At 41.1% G+C, this 14,525-nt stretch overlaps 1 protein-coding gene across 1 annotated transcript in view; it reads right to left on the reverse strand.

Annotated features, from left to right (window-relative positions):
- The window catches only part of HSF2BP (heat shock transcription factor 2 binding protein), a 35,567-nt gene extending 21,136 nt beyond the window's left edge, over positions 1 to 14,431 (reverse strand). Inside the window, exons 1-4 of the mRNA XM_068395391.1 lie at positions 14,385 to 14,431; positions 11,373 to 11,523; positions 6,472 to 6,575; positions 2,175 to 2,324 (exon numbers count right to left, since the gene is read on the reverse strand). Of these exons, the coding sequence (XP_068251492.1) occupies positions 2,175 to 2,324; positions 6,472 to 6,575; positions 11,373 to 11,523; positions 14,385 to 14,420 (441 nt within the window). The 5' untranslated portion in view covers positions 14,421 to 14,431. The remainder of the gene's footprint in view (positions 1 to 2,174; positions 2,325 to 6,471; positions 6,576 to 11,372; positions 11,524 to 14,384) is intronic.
- Between the last annotated feature and the right edge of the window lie 94 nt (positions 14,432 to 14,525).

Genomic DNA, 14,525 nt, shown 5'->3' on the forward strand with positions numbered 1-14,525 from the left:
CTCTTATACTGCTTCTCTGAATGTCTCTCTAGAAACATTAAGCGTGGGCAGAAACAGTAGGCATCTCTCCCCTACTGCCTTGAAAACTGCTTGTGTCACAGTTCAAATTTGCTGCTTGAGTTTTGACTTTCCCAACCCGTATGGACACAAATGGTATATTGGTCTCAAACATCATTTCAGTCAATCTGCATTATAAAACTGTATGAAAGACCTACTTCTGTATCTGTGCAAAGATAAAAAAAAAGCTTGAGCATTGTTCCCTAAGGCATGAAGTTATTTTTAATTGATGCTACCCTCCTCATAGGCTTAAATATGAGCAACAGTTTTGAAGAACTCTTGATGTTCTTATACATTTCTGTAGTTCTCAGCACCTTCTCAGGGGAGGGGGGAAGATGCTACAAGCTGTACAACTTGTCCAAAAAAAACCCAAACCAAAAACTTTGTATGACAAATCTCCATCATGTTTTAATAACCTGACTCATTGCCAGTTGTAATCTGTGGTTGATGCAATGCCATACAATCCATTTATGTTTTTCCTAGCAGTCTTGTTGCAAACCCAGGCACGTTTCTTGTGTTATGCGCATCATCACAAGAAAATGACGCCCAAAAACGTTGCTACGACCTTCACTAAAAGTATAGCAGTTCAATGGGCTCTAATGATTGCTGGGAATGACTATAGTAGAAGTATTTTGCATTTCAAACAAACTTAGAAACAAAAGTATTGCAGTCACCATCTCTGGATGTGTTTAAGAAAAGAGTGGACATGGCACTTAGTGCCATGGTCTAGTTGACAGGGTGGTGTCAGGGCAATGGTTGGAATCGATGATCCCAGAGGTCTCTTCCAACCTGATTGATTCTGTGATTCTGATTCATAGTTGCGCTTTTTACCCTTATACAAATCATCAGGTAACGGTTTTATTTTTACTTAATTCTACTTAATTTTTATACTAAAACTGTTTTCGACAAGGTTTCTACTAATTCTACTCTCATCTTGTAGAAATACGGTCATTTTAATCATTGCTAACGTTTTGTTTGTGGGAAACATACCATTTCAATATTGTTTCGCAAGTCAAATAACAACAGCCAGTCACTAAATATTGTTGACTCTTAGTTATAAACGAAGAGTTCTGAAAATACAGCATGTAGTTTTATACTGTTTTTGTTGCTATTTGGAGGCTCTGTAGAACCCGCTTGCCTGTCTTTTTTTTTTTTTTTAAATTGCTTTATACAGTGTTTTTACCGACTTTTTTCCCTTACTAACTGCCGCTGCTTGGATCTTGTATCATCAGAAGTTATCACTGAAAGTATCACTGTACAGCTTTCTAATATCCAGTATAAAGTTATAGTTGTATTTTGGTGCACCCAAACTGGAAAACCTCTTACAAACACACTAGTTTACCACTTACTATTATGAACTAATCCTATTCACTCAGCTGTTCATCACACTGCTGAAAAAAAATCAAGCCAGAACAAACTGTGGCATCAGTTCACTCAGATTAAATACAATTCCTTCTCATGTTGGCTGTGACAAGACTGAAAACTGTATTTTTATCAGGTCTGTTCTTCTGATCCTTCCTAATTCCACCAGCTGCACTTGCAGTGAAACTGTGTTAGTTGTAGTATGACTACTGTCTTTAAGTGTTGTTGTTTTGGTTTTTTTCAAGTAAGCTACCTGCCCACGTTTAACACTGAAGACTTAATAAGATTCACTAGTCTCAAAGCAGCTAAGCTCTCTAAATTTCCAAGACTCATGCGCGTATTAAGGCAGTAAAAAGATTTAAAGGAACCAATGGATCTGTCTTCCTTCCACAGAAATAGCTCCTCCAAGCTCTCTACAGGCATAGGAACTGCTGCAGGTACCCAAGAATTATTTTCTTCGTCTGTTAGCTTGCGAAGATATTTACATGGTGCTAGCTGTAGCCTTGCTTCCAGTTTAACTGTGTGTGGTGGAAAACAGATAATTAATTACTGCATTTATTCCCAGCCTGCTCCGTAACACTTTACAGTTCCAACACTTCTTAAATGAGAATGGATGGTTCCCAAAGAATATACAAGTCAGAAAACATTTTTGTTTCTGAAATATATCCTTATACTAAATTGTGTTACAGAGCAAGGTCCTTATTTTAAAGACCTAACAGCATTACCACCGGTAAGTATTCACCTGCCATACTTACTCCTCCTAGAATGGTTTTAACAGCTTCCTCATTGCTAGATACACCCCACAACAATGTACACACTGCTGCACCCATTTCTGTGCAATACTCTGCTTGCTGCAGGAGCTGCTGCTTGGCCTCATTCAGCTGCTGGCGGAGGTCTAGTTTGTCCTGAAATAGCATAAGGAAATTTTGGTTGCACTTCATATCAGCCACAACAAGTTTCTAGGCTAAGGGACAGAAAAAGAAACAACATCATGCCCATATATGAAATGGGGGGAGGGAGAGGAGGGGGGCGGCAAACTCACAGCAGTTGCAGATACATACCTTCTCTCATGAGCTATCTAAGCAATAAGTACATTGTGGAGGCTGACAGTAACCAGAAGCCTGTCCACAAGGTCAGACCAAGTGACGCACCGAGACCGAGTGGCACCTAGAGAAGGCTGATAGGACAGTCTACTCCTCCTAAGCAAATAGCTACATGTCTTTTCGAGAGAGTAGGGATTTCAGCATCACAGGTCAGCCTTTCCAGATATCTTACAAAAGATACTGGATACATCTTATAAGAAGGGAGGGTAGTTTTGTTTTTCAAAACAGACTTCTGCCTTAGCTAACGTGGTAGAGTTGCTGGATATCTAGGATAAATACTGTTGTCTCTTCCAACTTTTTCTATTGGCATATTCCTGGTCAGCAGTGGCAAAGTAATACAGAGTCCCTGGAAAAACACACCTAAGGTTTGAAGTTTGGAGGGCTTTTCATACCAAGAAAGCCCAGGCACCATCATGCATCCATCACCGAAGTGAGCTGCTCAGTGGTCCTTGCCACAAAGCATAAAGGGAGAACAGAACAATCCAACACCACCAGGACACAATTTCAATTTGGCAGTACTTCTTCCCAATCACATGGGAAACTGGCCAAAAGAGTACCATGAGATTAGGTATGATTCTAGGTCTCACTGGCTTTCTACCAGCTGCCACAGGATAGTGAAGCTGCTGCACTTCTCAGCTTAGAGCTTGAAGCGCAGCTAGAGTATGGACAGTGAGATAAGGCAGGGATACCACAGCCTGCAGTCTCTCAGGGTGGGTCAGGGCTCCCTGCTGACTCTGAGTGTGGTGGTATTAGACAGTGCTGCAAGCAAAAAAGGCGAGTCAAGAAAAGTGATGCTAGCTCAAGTATTAAAAAGAGAGAGAGAGAAAGAATCACAGATCACATGATGTCAAAAGAACAGAAGGATCTTGCTCTGCCCATGTTGTGGGCACAGGATTTTCAGATTTCACTGCAGAAAGCACCCTCCTCAGTCCAGCCTCCCCTGTGTGTTCAGCTATCAGGATGAAGTCTGGGGAAATGAGAAAGAATCTTTTCTGTGTCAATTTTGAAAGCAAGTAAACAGAACAAAACTTCCAACCATGTATTCCCATCAATACTCTAAAGTATCTTGTCATTTTAGGGTTTCACCTCAATGTTTTATGCTGAGGGTTTGGAAAGAATAGAAACGTAAACTCATCAGAAAATTTACATAACATGATATCAACCAGTACAAAGCTGCTTGTATTCTGTCATTAATTACCTACCTAGCCTCCTGTATCACACCTGACAGCCTGATTTGCATTGCTTTATCATGCTGCTAATGGCACACACAGGCCAGGATTTGTAAAGTTCAAATTAAATTTATCAAGCAGATTTCTGTGCATATTTACTCTCTTGAGTCTCTTTCACCTTATAGTTTAATATATGCAAAAGACTGACACTGCTGATTCCCTAGGCATAGAAGTCCCAGGAAAAGTCTCTTATTTATTAATACTTCGATCATTTTTAAGCATTTTTAAGCATTTGATCATTTTCTTTTACATAACTCACTGCCAGACCTATCAGGTTTTCTGCCACCATGTGCATCAACAAGACGTCCACAGGCATCTTCCTGTCTAATCCCTGTATTGTCCCTGTCTTTCTTTTCTGCACTCTCCTTATCTTAGGAAAATGTATTTTTCAATACATTTTATTTGCATTTTGCTTTTGGATGCTAATATTGAATAGTAAGACATAAAACTCTAATATCAAAGCTAGATCCCCCAACAAGGATGCAAGCCAGCACAAGAAATGCCAGAATTTTTAATAAATCAAAAGCAACATCAGAACAAAGGTACGAAGCAAGGAAAAACAAAATAGTACATTCACGAGCCAGGAAAATAAACAGACCCTGCAAAAGCAAATAACCTAGCTGGAAGCAACACTCCTGAGAGTTCACATTACGAAGCAATCACTGTGCTATGCAACACCACCATCTTCAGGAAAGGGTCAAGGCACAAGAACACAGCAGTGCTTAAGTATGTAACTATGAACAGACAGATAAAGAAGACATTAGCCAAGAATAACATGTGCACTTCAAGTTTTGCTCTGGTTCAGAAAGCACGGCAATTACCTAGTCAGTGATACAGCACTGCCCAGAAATTTTGGAATGCAAAAATGTTGATTCATGGTCCCCTAAGAAAAGGGCACTGCTCAACTAGAAAATGCATTTATTTTATGTTTCTTTCAGTGAATCATTTCCTTTTCCTTCAGAAGATAAATATGTAGAAAATAATTCAGAAACTATATGCGAGGATGCCTATAGCAGAACAACAACCAAATCAAAAACACCATGCAAAGTGATTAACATGAACAAAAAATCACACATACACATACACCATCTTCCTTTATCCCAAAGAGCTAAAGGATTTCACAATGCACATAAGCACAATCCACTCGGACAAATACACCTTTGTGGCATATAACAGAAGCCATTTAGACAACCAGCGTACACAGTACAACAGTAAAGATATGAAGAGAAGAGCTTTCATCAGGAACACCAAGACAACAACTGTTCTTAGTAAACTATCTATGCTTTAAGTAAAACTTTAATCCAAAAGAAATCACAAACCTAAACCACCTGCCATGTATTTTGTAATATTAACATGAATAAAGCATGGGACCCACTTCATTAATATCTAAAGCAGCAACATTAAATCTTACAGAGGTTTCATCCTGGATGCTTATACAACTAAAGACCCCAGTGCACAGCAAAACTAAATGAGTACCTGTTGCTGGAATAGCTATCCCAGAAGATACTTATTTTGAAGTAAGGAATATCCAGATAGACAACTATTCTATCATACTTTACATTCATACCAAACTTCATTCCAGAATGACTTGACCATGCAGATGTGCCCTAAAACTGCCTGATTGAACTCTTCATTTATTCCTTTTCAAAAATGAAATAATTTCTATAGATTCATCTATCTTTGTGCAATCCCAAGGCTGGCAGATGCTAATTCTAGAACCTCAACAAAGTGAGTTGCTGCTGGCTACCAAAAATAGCTATCAGCTCCAAGGAAATAAACTTTTGCAGCAAATAATCACAACCAATTCTCACACCGCTCTCAAAAATCAAGCTGCTAGCCTGTGTGATCCTATTTGAACCCCAAGGGCTTCACAGAAGACCCACAGTCTGAGAAGTTCCAGTCTTTGCTATTCCTTCATTGTCAAGAATCTCCCCTCTCATAATCACTAAATACGATATTGACAGAGCAAAAGGAGCCCTGTAATTGTTCTTTGACTCACAGCTGTACATCGCAATTGGATCAATAGGTGCATTGAGAAAGACCATTAAAACTAAACAAAGGTACACAGCTCACAGCAAGCCAAGAGAGAAGCTGGTTTCAGTTTGCACATTGTGTTGCTTACATTATCTTCTACCGTCCTCTTTGAAAATATGTAATAGTTGCATTAAATTCAAAAGAACTGATTCCACGAAGGACCTTTTGATGCCAGTCACCTCACAATCTTCCCAAATACCCAATGTTTTACTTCAACGTGCTAATATAAACAAAATGCTAATAGTTGATTTTTAACTTTAGAGAGACCAAAACGAACCCTGCCAAGCAGCCTGTAACGCAGCCCCATACAACGGCACCTCACACAGTATGGAAGTTATGAGAGATCTATGCCATTATGCAAGAGTTATGTATGTAAGCGGGAGACTGACTGTCAGTTGTACCTCTATTTGTACACTTTGAATACTTTTTGATACTGTATAGTATTATACTTTGCGTAGTTATAATATCGACCCTTTTGCTCTAGAAATATAAAGGGGAAAAAAAACATCAGTTCTGAACTTATAGGTAAGTAATTTACGCATTACCTGACTATACGAATAGAAATCCCAGATTGTTTTTCAGGCTGAGGATGTATTTTGTGACATGAATATGAAAAACTGATCATTACTGCTTTTGTTATTAAAACTCAAGCATATAGATAACCAACATTCCGACAGCAAATATACCTTCTTCTCTCTCATGCAATCTGCCTGGGCTGTTTCCAGACGGGCTCTGAAGTGTTCACAATCCATTTTCAGCTGCTCTATTTCCTCCTCCTTCTTCTCCATGTCTGTGATAGGATAAATCAGATAAACAAAGTAATAAGTTATGACCAACAGATTTGCACTAAAGAAAAAGGAATCCACGAAGTGCAACATTAATGAGGTTCTTCAAGTATTTCGCTTGTGTTAGACCACCTCCTGGTGGCTAAACTGCTATATTGCAATTTGCCACATTGCAACAGTTCTTGTAAGAAACTAAACAAACATGATGTTTCTGATTTAAAACAGGGAAAGGATGAAAGAGTCGCATCTAGCTGTTAAATATAGTGTGCTGATAAGATACCATTCTGGAACTGAGCTCCAGCTCCTCGGGGATTTAAAAAATCTACTCAGTTTTCTACTTTTTTTTCTTTGTTTTCATGATGGTTTTCATGTCTAGTATCTTTGAAATTCAGTGAGTAGCGTGAAAATCTAAGAAAAAAGAATACCAAGGTCAAAAGTGAGTGTTTCAATACACAAGGTACAAATTATATGAATAATAAGAATGAAATGCAACTACTCCAAACATTTCATATTAATGTTTATAAAATATTATGACACTATAAACTATTTAAACATTAAGTCAGTGACAAGCAAATTTTATGATTTCCTTAAAAAATTATCTCTGATGTTATCAGAAACACATTCCAACTCAGACACCTTATTTTAGTGAATGGAAATCAAGTTAAAAGTATTATATTTCACGATCATGATGTCTGTTTTAAAAAATTCACTTTGAAGGCTATTTTTAACAACTGTTGCGTATTGTATTTTACTTTAAAAAACACAGTTCTGGATGCTAAGTATTTATACCAAAAAAAGGAAACACATTTCAGTAATTCCAAAAAGTAATGTCCAAACAGCATCTACTGTGATTTCCATTAGCTTAAAAGCCAAGTCACACCCCACTTCGAGCACCATACCCTTGATCATGAGAATATGGTCTATGGCTTAACATACTTCAAACACCTCCCCTTACACGTGGTCAATATTTTTTAATATATTTACCAAAAAGCATATCAAATTCAATCATAAAAAGATAACATCATTAAAAAAAACAGTCCTTATTATCCAAAGAGCTTGGATTCTGGCACTTTATTTAGTAATTCTACATTGTTTGGAAATAAATTCCTTTCTGTTTTGGTCCTAATTGACAAAATGTTATCGTCTCAAATACAAACACATTGCTTTGAGCAGCAGGGATAAAAGAAGATAATCTAGCCACAAACAGCTTTTCTAAAGAGGTGGAACATATTTCCACTCAGCCCTTCTGTGATTCTAAGCCACCAACACTAAGACTTTTTAACAGAAACCGAAGAGGCAAGGCAAGGGTCCACTCCTAGGAAATATGTGTGTGCCAGGGCACGCTCTCTGAGCGTTCAGTTCTTCTCAACCTGCAATCCAAAGAAAAGAATAAACGGGGGAATGGATTAATTGAGTTTTTGAGGAATAATGCTGGTCAGTGGTAGGAAACTTACTTTCCTTCCATCATGTAAAGAAAATTCAGTCCCATGGACCTATTACTATTTGGGTGTTAGTCTTAAGTACTTGACAGAAAGATGCCTTAAGCCAGAGTAGGGCATGCTCTGCCTATCAATGGCAGACCAAGAACTTGTTTATCCTTGCCAGGTAAGTACATCCAGTGGAGCCCAGCTCCCAGTGAAAATCTCTCTCACTGCAAGGAACAAGCTCTCCTGAATGAGAAAAATCACTTCCAGTCTTCGAGAGGATGTATCCACCCTGCATCCAGTATTAGCACAGCCAGCAGATACACAAAGATGCCACATCTCTCACTGGCAGACTTCAAAGGTCCTGGAACCAAAACTGAGCCAGGAGAAGGGGAATAGTATTTACGGAGTTTTAATACAATGCTACCTGTATCTTTTGAAGTCCCTCAGATAAATGATGGACATGTCAATCTCCTCTAAGGTATCACAATGTTTTATGTCAAGGGAAACTAGGTCCATTCTAGAGGGGAAAAATGGGTAATATTGGAAGCTGATGAAGAGAGATCTACTTCTAGCTGTGTCTCATTCCTGGAAACTCCCCTTATTACGTCCAGTCAGCTCTCCCAGCTGTGCACACCTTTGCTCTGAAGAGAATTCAAGGCTGCATGCACCAGTCCTGACATTTGACAGCCCCTTGACACACAGCAGCAGACATTTTGCTGACACCAAAGACTGCAGCTGTGCTGCTGACTTCTGCACTCAGTGGTCCGGAGCAGAACATAGGGAAGCCCAGCAGGTCTTCCCACTGGCTGTAAGTCCCAACCCTGGGTAAGAAAGTTCCTTCCCTCTTGACACTAAAATCTTGAGGCTCAGACTGTCTGCCTCCACCAAGCAAAGCAGCAGCTTTCGTTACCAACTTGGGATGGGTAAGAAATATGAAATGGCATCCTTATACGAATGGGAAATATATGACTTTACCCCTGCAGCAGTGAATTGGACTCTGGGAAGAAGTGGCATTTGCCCCTGAGAGAGACAGCAGACTCAAAAGCAGAACATGGCAACAGGCAGCAACGAAAGGAGGCCCACATTTCAGGCCTTTTCAGGTGGGCTCATTCTCATCCATGCTGGAGGTCATACCAGGAGATTTTCTGGACTGGAGATGTAATCTCAAGCTCTGGTAGGTGGAGAAATGAGTACAATTATGATGAATGCGAACAAGTGATGGAATTCCAATTCTACCGATCCAAATGCTAGATCAATGTTAAATGCAATTTTTAACATTTCCCCAGTGGACCAAGTTCCACTAAACATACACATAATCATACAAAAAATTTCTTGGAGCTATTTTTCTAAGATTCCTGGAGCCAAACACTTCCTGAAGAGGGCAGTAAGAACAAATGGACATTTCTTTTTGAAAGGAACAATTACCCTGGCAAAAACCTTAGTGAAGACCTTGACACCAGCCGGAAAAGTAGGTGTTGATTGCATCTACCATTGCCAGCTCAGATACCACCTATGGGATGCTCCCACAGCAAATGGGTATCCCTATCGACCTAGTTATACAAGTGAAACATGCAAAGATCTCAAGGCTTCTTGAAGCTATTCAAGACTCCATCAGTCTCACAACTGAATGGGCCAGAGGTGCTGAAAGTCTCTGATTATAATCTGCACTTCTTAGGGAGCATGAGAACCTGCTAACCACTTCATGTTTACAATACTTAGAAAACTGCAATAGCTGGTGAAAGCTGATGGACAAATCACCCATTGGGCTTCTGTAAGAACAACATGAAAAAACATCTCCAGTAGCTGCCAGGACTCCTGTAAGCTTCATACAGCTTATGAAGCTGTATTTAGTTAACAGCACCAGAGAGCTCACCATTCTGGGACTGAAGACTGCTTGTGTCCCTGAAATGTCCAACCTTTTGTGAACAATATGCTCCAAAGCCTCCTTTCAGTCTGCCTTATTGCATGCTGCAGAAGTAGGAACAGATTGGAGCAGCAAAAGTCACCACTTGACTTGTCCAGCTGTAGGAGCAAACAATGGTAAGAGGCTGAATAAATATTCAGGTGACCTCATTAAGTGCAAGAGAAACCTCCACTGCAGGGATATACTCAAGAGAGTTCAAAGGCTGACTCAGCTTCAGGTACTCCTCCAAAGAACCTAGAGTGCTGGCTAGCCAGCAGAACATTTGAAGGAAAGTCTTAAAATCCCCATGTTGATGCCATAAACCTGCTGCTGGAAGGCCCTGATAGTGTCTCCTTGATGCCTGGCACAAGGAGCGTAAGAAGGATCAGTGAGAGAAATCTTGAGACTGAGCACTGATAAAAGTAGGTAAAACAAGGATCTGACTAGTTGAGGATCTTGAACACTTAATGCAACTGGAAACAGTCCTTGATGCCCTGCAATAGCATAAAGAGAACATTTCCAGATCCTACGTCACTTCTTGTGACATGGACAATGTCTCAACTGGCAGCAGGAGAGGTGGTACAGTCTCCTCATCTCTGTTCGGAAAGATTCTTCCATGCCATCAAATCCTACAAGTGGATCACTGAGGCAGCTGGAAGCTCTGCCCCAATATATTACTTGGTATCAGGAACAGGCCTTGAAGCTCTATCTTATTCTCTTAGCCAGCTGTTGCTAATTAGTTTTCAATTAATCACTTGAAATTCTAGAAGAGATACACTCTCTATGATCTGCCTCAGCGCTTGTCCCATGTCTTTTCAGACAAAACCAGTTCCTAGGAGAACAGGTGAATTGTACTGTTGCATGTAAGCTACAGGCCCTGGGGACGGAGCCAACTCAGATTTGGTCCTGGTGGCGTGTTGGGAGTGGTGCACTTTTTGAAAAAATAACCCACAGAGGATCACAACACTGAAAAACTGGACTTTGGGGACAGCAGTAAAAAGAGAGGCTGCAACTTTTTTTTTTATTATGAATATTTATGGCAATAAAAGCATACAAGCTAAAAACAAGACAAGCTAAATACAATATTATCTCTTCAACTTTTTATCCACAGCTGTTTACTATGTTTTTTTGCTGTGCATCTAAAGTGACATTTTGAAAAACAGAATGCTTTTGCCTTTTCTCAAAGAGGAATCACTTTTTTTCCTGATACAGCTTCCCTTACTGCCTGAACTAAGTATGCTTATATCCACAGTAAAATATTTTTAAAGATTAATTTGACATGTCTAATTGTTTCTAATACAGCTTGTAAATTTCTTCACTACAAACACATTAATTTACTGAAGCAGTCATTGAACATCATAGTTTAATCTGGAATACCTCCACAAACTCTGCAACTATTCATAGAGGCAGGACAGTTTGGTCTAAGTAGTTTGGGCAGAAACTGTAATAGCTGGTAACATGGTACTACTCACTTGATTCAATAGCATCCAGTTTCTGGAATGTCCCCAGGATATCCCCATTTAGTATTTTGGGTAAGAAATCCCGCAATTGCATAACCTCAGTTGTCAGCCTTTCCAAATCCCTCCTTCTAACTTTAACAAATTCCTCTTTGGTCTCAGCCTTCTGAAATAAAAAATACACACAAACAAACAAACCAACAACCGACCAAGACACTGTTACAGCCTTGCAGAGCTTTTCTGCTCGAATCCCTTCTCTCGGACAAAGTATTACATAATTTCAGAAATTCATAACCTTTTAAAAGAGAACTGTCCAGTAATAACTAAACCCAAAAGTCTCTGAGACAAACTCTTTAACTGTAATATAATTTTTACCATTCTGGCCTAAAGCAAATCACATTACTTCTCTGCATCTGTTTCTCCACCTAAAGTGTGTGCAACCTCAGAATGCTGTAAAAATTAAAAATCATGTTTTAAAATGTGAACAGCTATGCATATACCTAGCTATTGTTTCAAGACTGTTGTAAAGCATATAATGTAATTCAGTTTTTAAATTAATCCAAATATCTGCAAGATTCTCAGTCATCTTGCTGAATTACAACAGCTCTTCTAGAGGAGACTGTGTTTTTTCAAAAGAATTAATCTTCTGGGATGAGTAAAAGCTATTTTCAACCCAATGCCCCATAAAAGCAATGCAAAGTTAAGACAAAAAATGTTTATTAGTTTCCTCTTGTACCAAGCTATTGCTATAAAATAACTTTGATTCCACAGTCCAAGAGAATGTGCATTAATTTTGAAATCACAGAGAAATTTCTATACCAAAACACTCCTCCTATTTCTGATCTAAGTCCATGTGCACACTGCTGTACCTTAAAAAGGCTACCATACACACACAGACATAAAGAAGGCTTAACTTCCTTTGCCTAGAACATTAATCATCTAATTTGCTTTCACAAAGCAAAATTACAACTTCTCTTAGTACTGTTCTGTACTGCATTAAGAATGGTGCAGAAAAAATGATAACCCTTGTGTATGACATCTTCTTCCATAGAGAAGAGGGTACTACAGAACAACACAAGGAACTACCTCCCCTAAAGGTAGAAAATATGCCATCCCCACAGTCTTCTTGAGTCCAGCCGCACAAGACAAATGGAGGTCATTATCACTGGTACAGACAATGCCACCCTGGCATCGCTATCCTTTCCAACCATTTCCTACAACTCTCTCTTTTTTCTTCCCTACTTCCTCAGGTTAAACAATTCCTTTAATTTTTGCTTCCTGCTCTATTTCTTTCCCAGCTCTCTTTCAAATCCAGATGGCTGTAGGGACCGAACAGGCCAGTTCCAGCTTTCCTGGTTTAGAGGCATCAGAGACGCAATAAAGGTATGGAAAAAAGATCTTACTTTTAACTTGAATTGTATGCTCTAAGCTGCATTTAGGAAGTGCTTATGGCAGCTAGTACAGCCAAGTACCCCCACATTACATGATACAAGAAAAACACAACTCATTTAGATCTCAAGAAAGTATGGAATAAACATGTGGCAACAGGACTCTACAGAAGAATACCATCTGTGTGTCAGCAAACAGGAAGCACAGAAAGACAATTCAGTATTGCTCAAAATTATGGAGCACAATTTGGTACAGGCATAAAGATAGCTCTATTCACTAGCAGAAGCTAAATTCAAATAAAATACACTACTGAAGCACTGGGATTGAGATTTGAAATATACAATATGGAGAAAATTCTCACTTATAGTTCTGACGGTAAACACAGATCTTTGCAATACTGCAGTTCCAATAGACAAGTTTATTTTCTCTGCTTAAGCAGGTACTCAACATCCCTCCCCACTACAACAGTAAGTTAAAAGCAAACATAGACAATGGAGAACAGTAGTTTTCTGTCCGGCCCCTTACACTAATGGCAAGTGACTGGATGTAGGAAATTTGACTTTGGTCCTCACAGACCTCTTGTGCAATGGTCAAGTTACTTAGTTATGTATGCACCTCAGCTCACCACCTGCACGATCTGAATTCCCCTTCAGAATGCTGAAATACTTACACAATCTCAAGTTGGAAGGGACCCATAAGGATGATCGAGTCCAACTCCCTGCTCCTCGCAGGACTACCTAAACTGAAACCATATAACTAAGAGCATTGTCCAGGCGCTCCTTGAACTCTGACAGGCTTGGTGCCATGACCCCTTCCCTGGGGAGCCTGTTCCAGTAGCTCACTTAATTGCACTTAATTCTGCCAAGAATCAGCCAAAGGCTTTATGTTTTACCAATCTTACACTATCAAAAGCATGTGACAGGATTCCTCATCTGGAAAGACTATCCTGTGCTTAAGATTAAAAAAAAAACAAACCACTGAAGAGTACCCAAGCGAGTTCTACCCACAGCTCCTAAAGATTAGCTTAAGTTTAGTTCCTGCGGACACTGATGAACCATCACACAGGATTTTGCCATTAAAGGTAAATCCTGCTCGTAGAAAAATCAAAATGCATGCACGAGCAGGCAGAGATCCCAGCTGTTGACGAACACCCGTCAGAGAATCACAGCCAGCCCCTTCTCCCCTCCCCAGCAGCCCAGGGTGTCTCTGACGCCCCCCTACACAGCCCCTACCACGCTCCCCCCTTTCAGGGGGAGGGTCCCTCGCCCACCGGTGTATCACGAGCCAAGGCTGCGGGCAGCAGCCCACCCAAGCTGCCACCGCAGCCCCAGACGGAAAACCCCAGGGCCCGAGCTCCTACCTGCCTCCCACAGCCAGCTCCCCACGCTAGCCCTGCCCCGAACTCCCTATCCCCCCACAGGCGTCAGCTGCGCCGGCCCCGCCATCGCCGCCTCAGGGCCCCGTGAGGCCCAGCGGGCAGCGCCGCCCGCCACGCAGGGCCGCCCTCCGCCTCCTCCGCTGTGGATCCGACCCCCGCGGTGGGGTCCCCCCACACCCCGACCCCGGAGTGGGCAGGGCGGCGGGCGGGGGCTCTCCTGCGGCCGGCCCAGCCCCGCACTCCCGGGCCGGCCGCGCTACCTGCGCGTCGCCATTGAGGCCGGCGCGGCGTCGCATCGTGCCACCGGCTGCCGCCAGCCTCGTGTGAGGGACGGAGGGCGGGAAGGGCGCGCCTCTGGCGTCACGCCGCGGCACTGACCCCGCCCCTCCCGGTAGCCCCTC

The sequence above is a fragment of the Nyctibius grandis genome, chromosome 2 (genome assembly GCF_013368605.1).
Source record: "Nyctibius grandis isolate bNycGra1 chromosome 2, bNycGra1.pri, whole genome shotgun sequence".
Classification (NCBI taxonomy): Eukaryota; Metazoa; Chordata; class Aves; order Nyctibiiformes; family Nyctibiidae; genus Nyctibius; species Nyctibius grandis.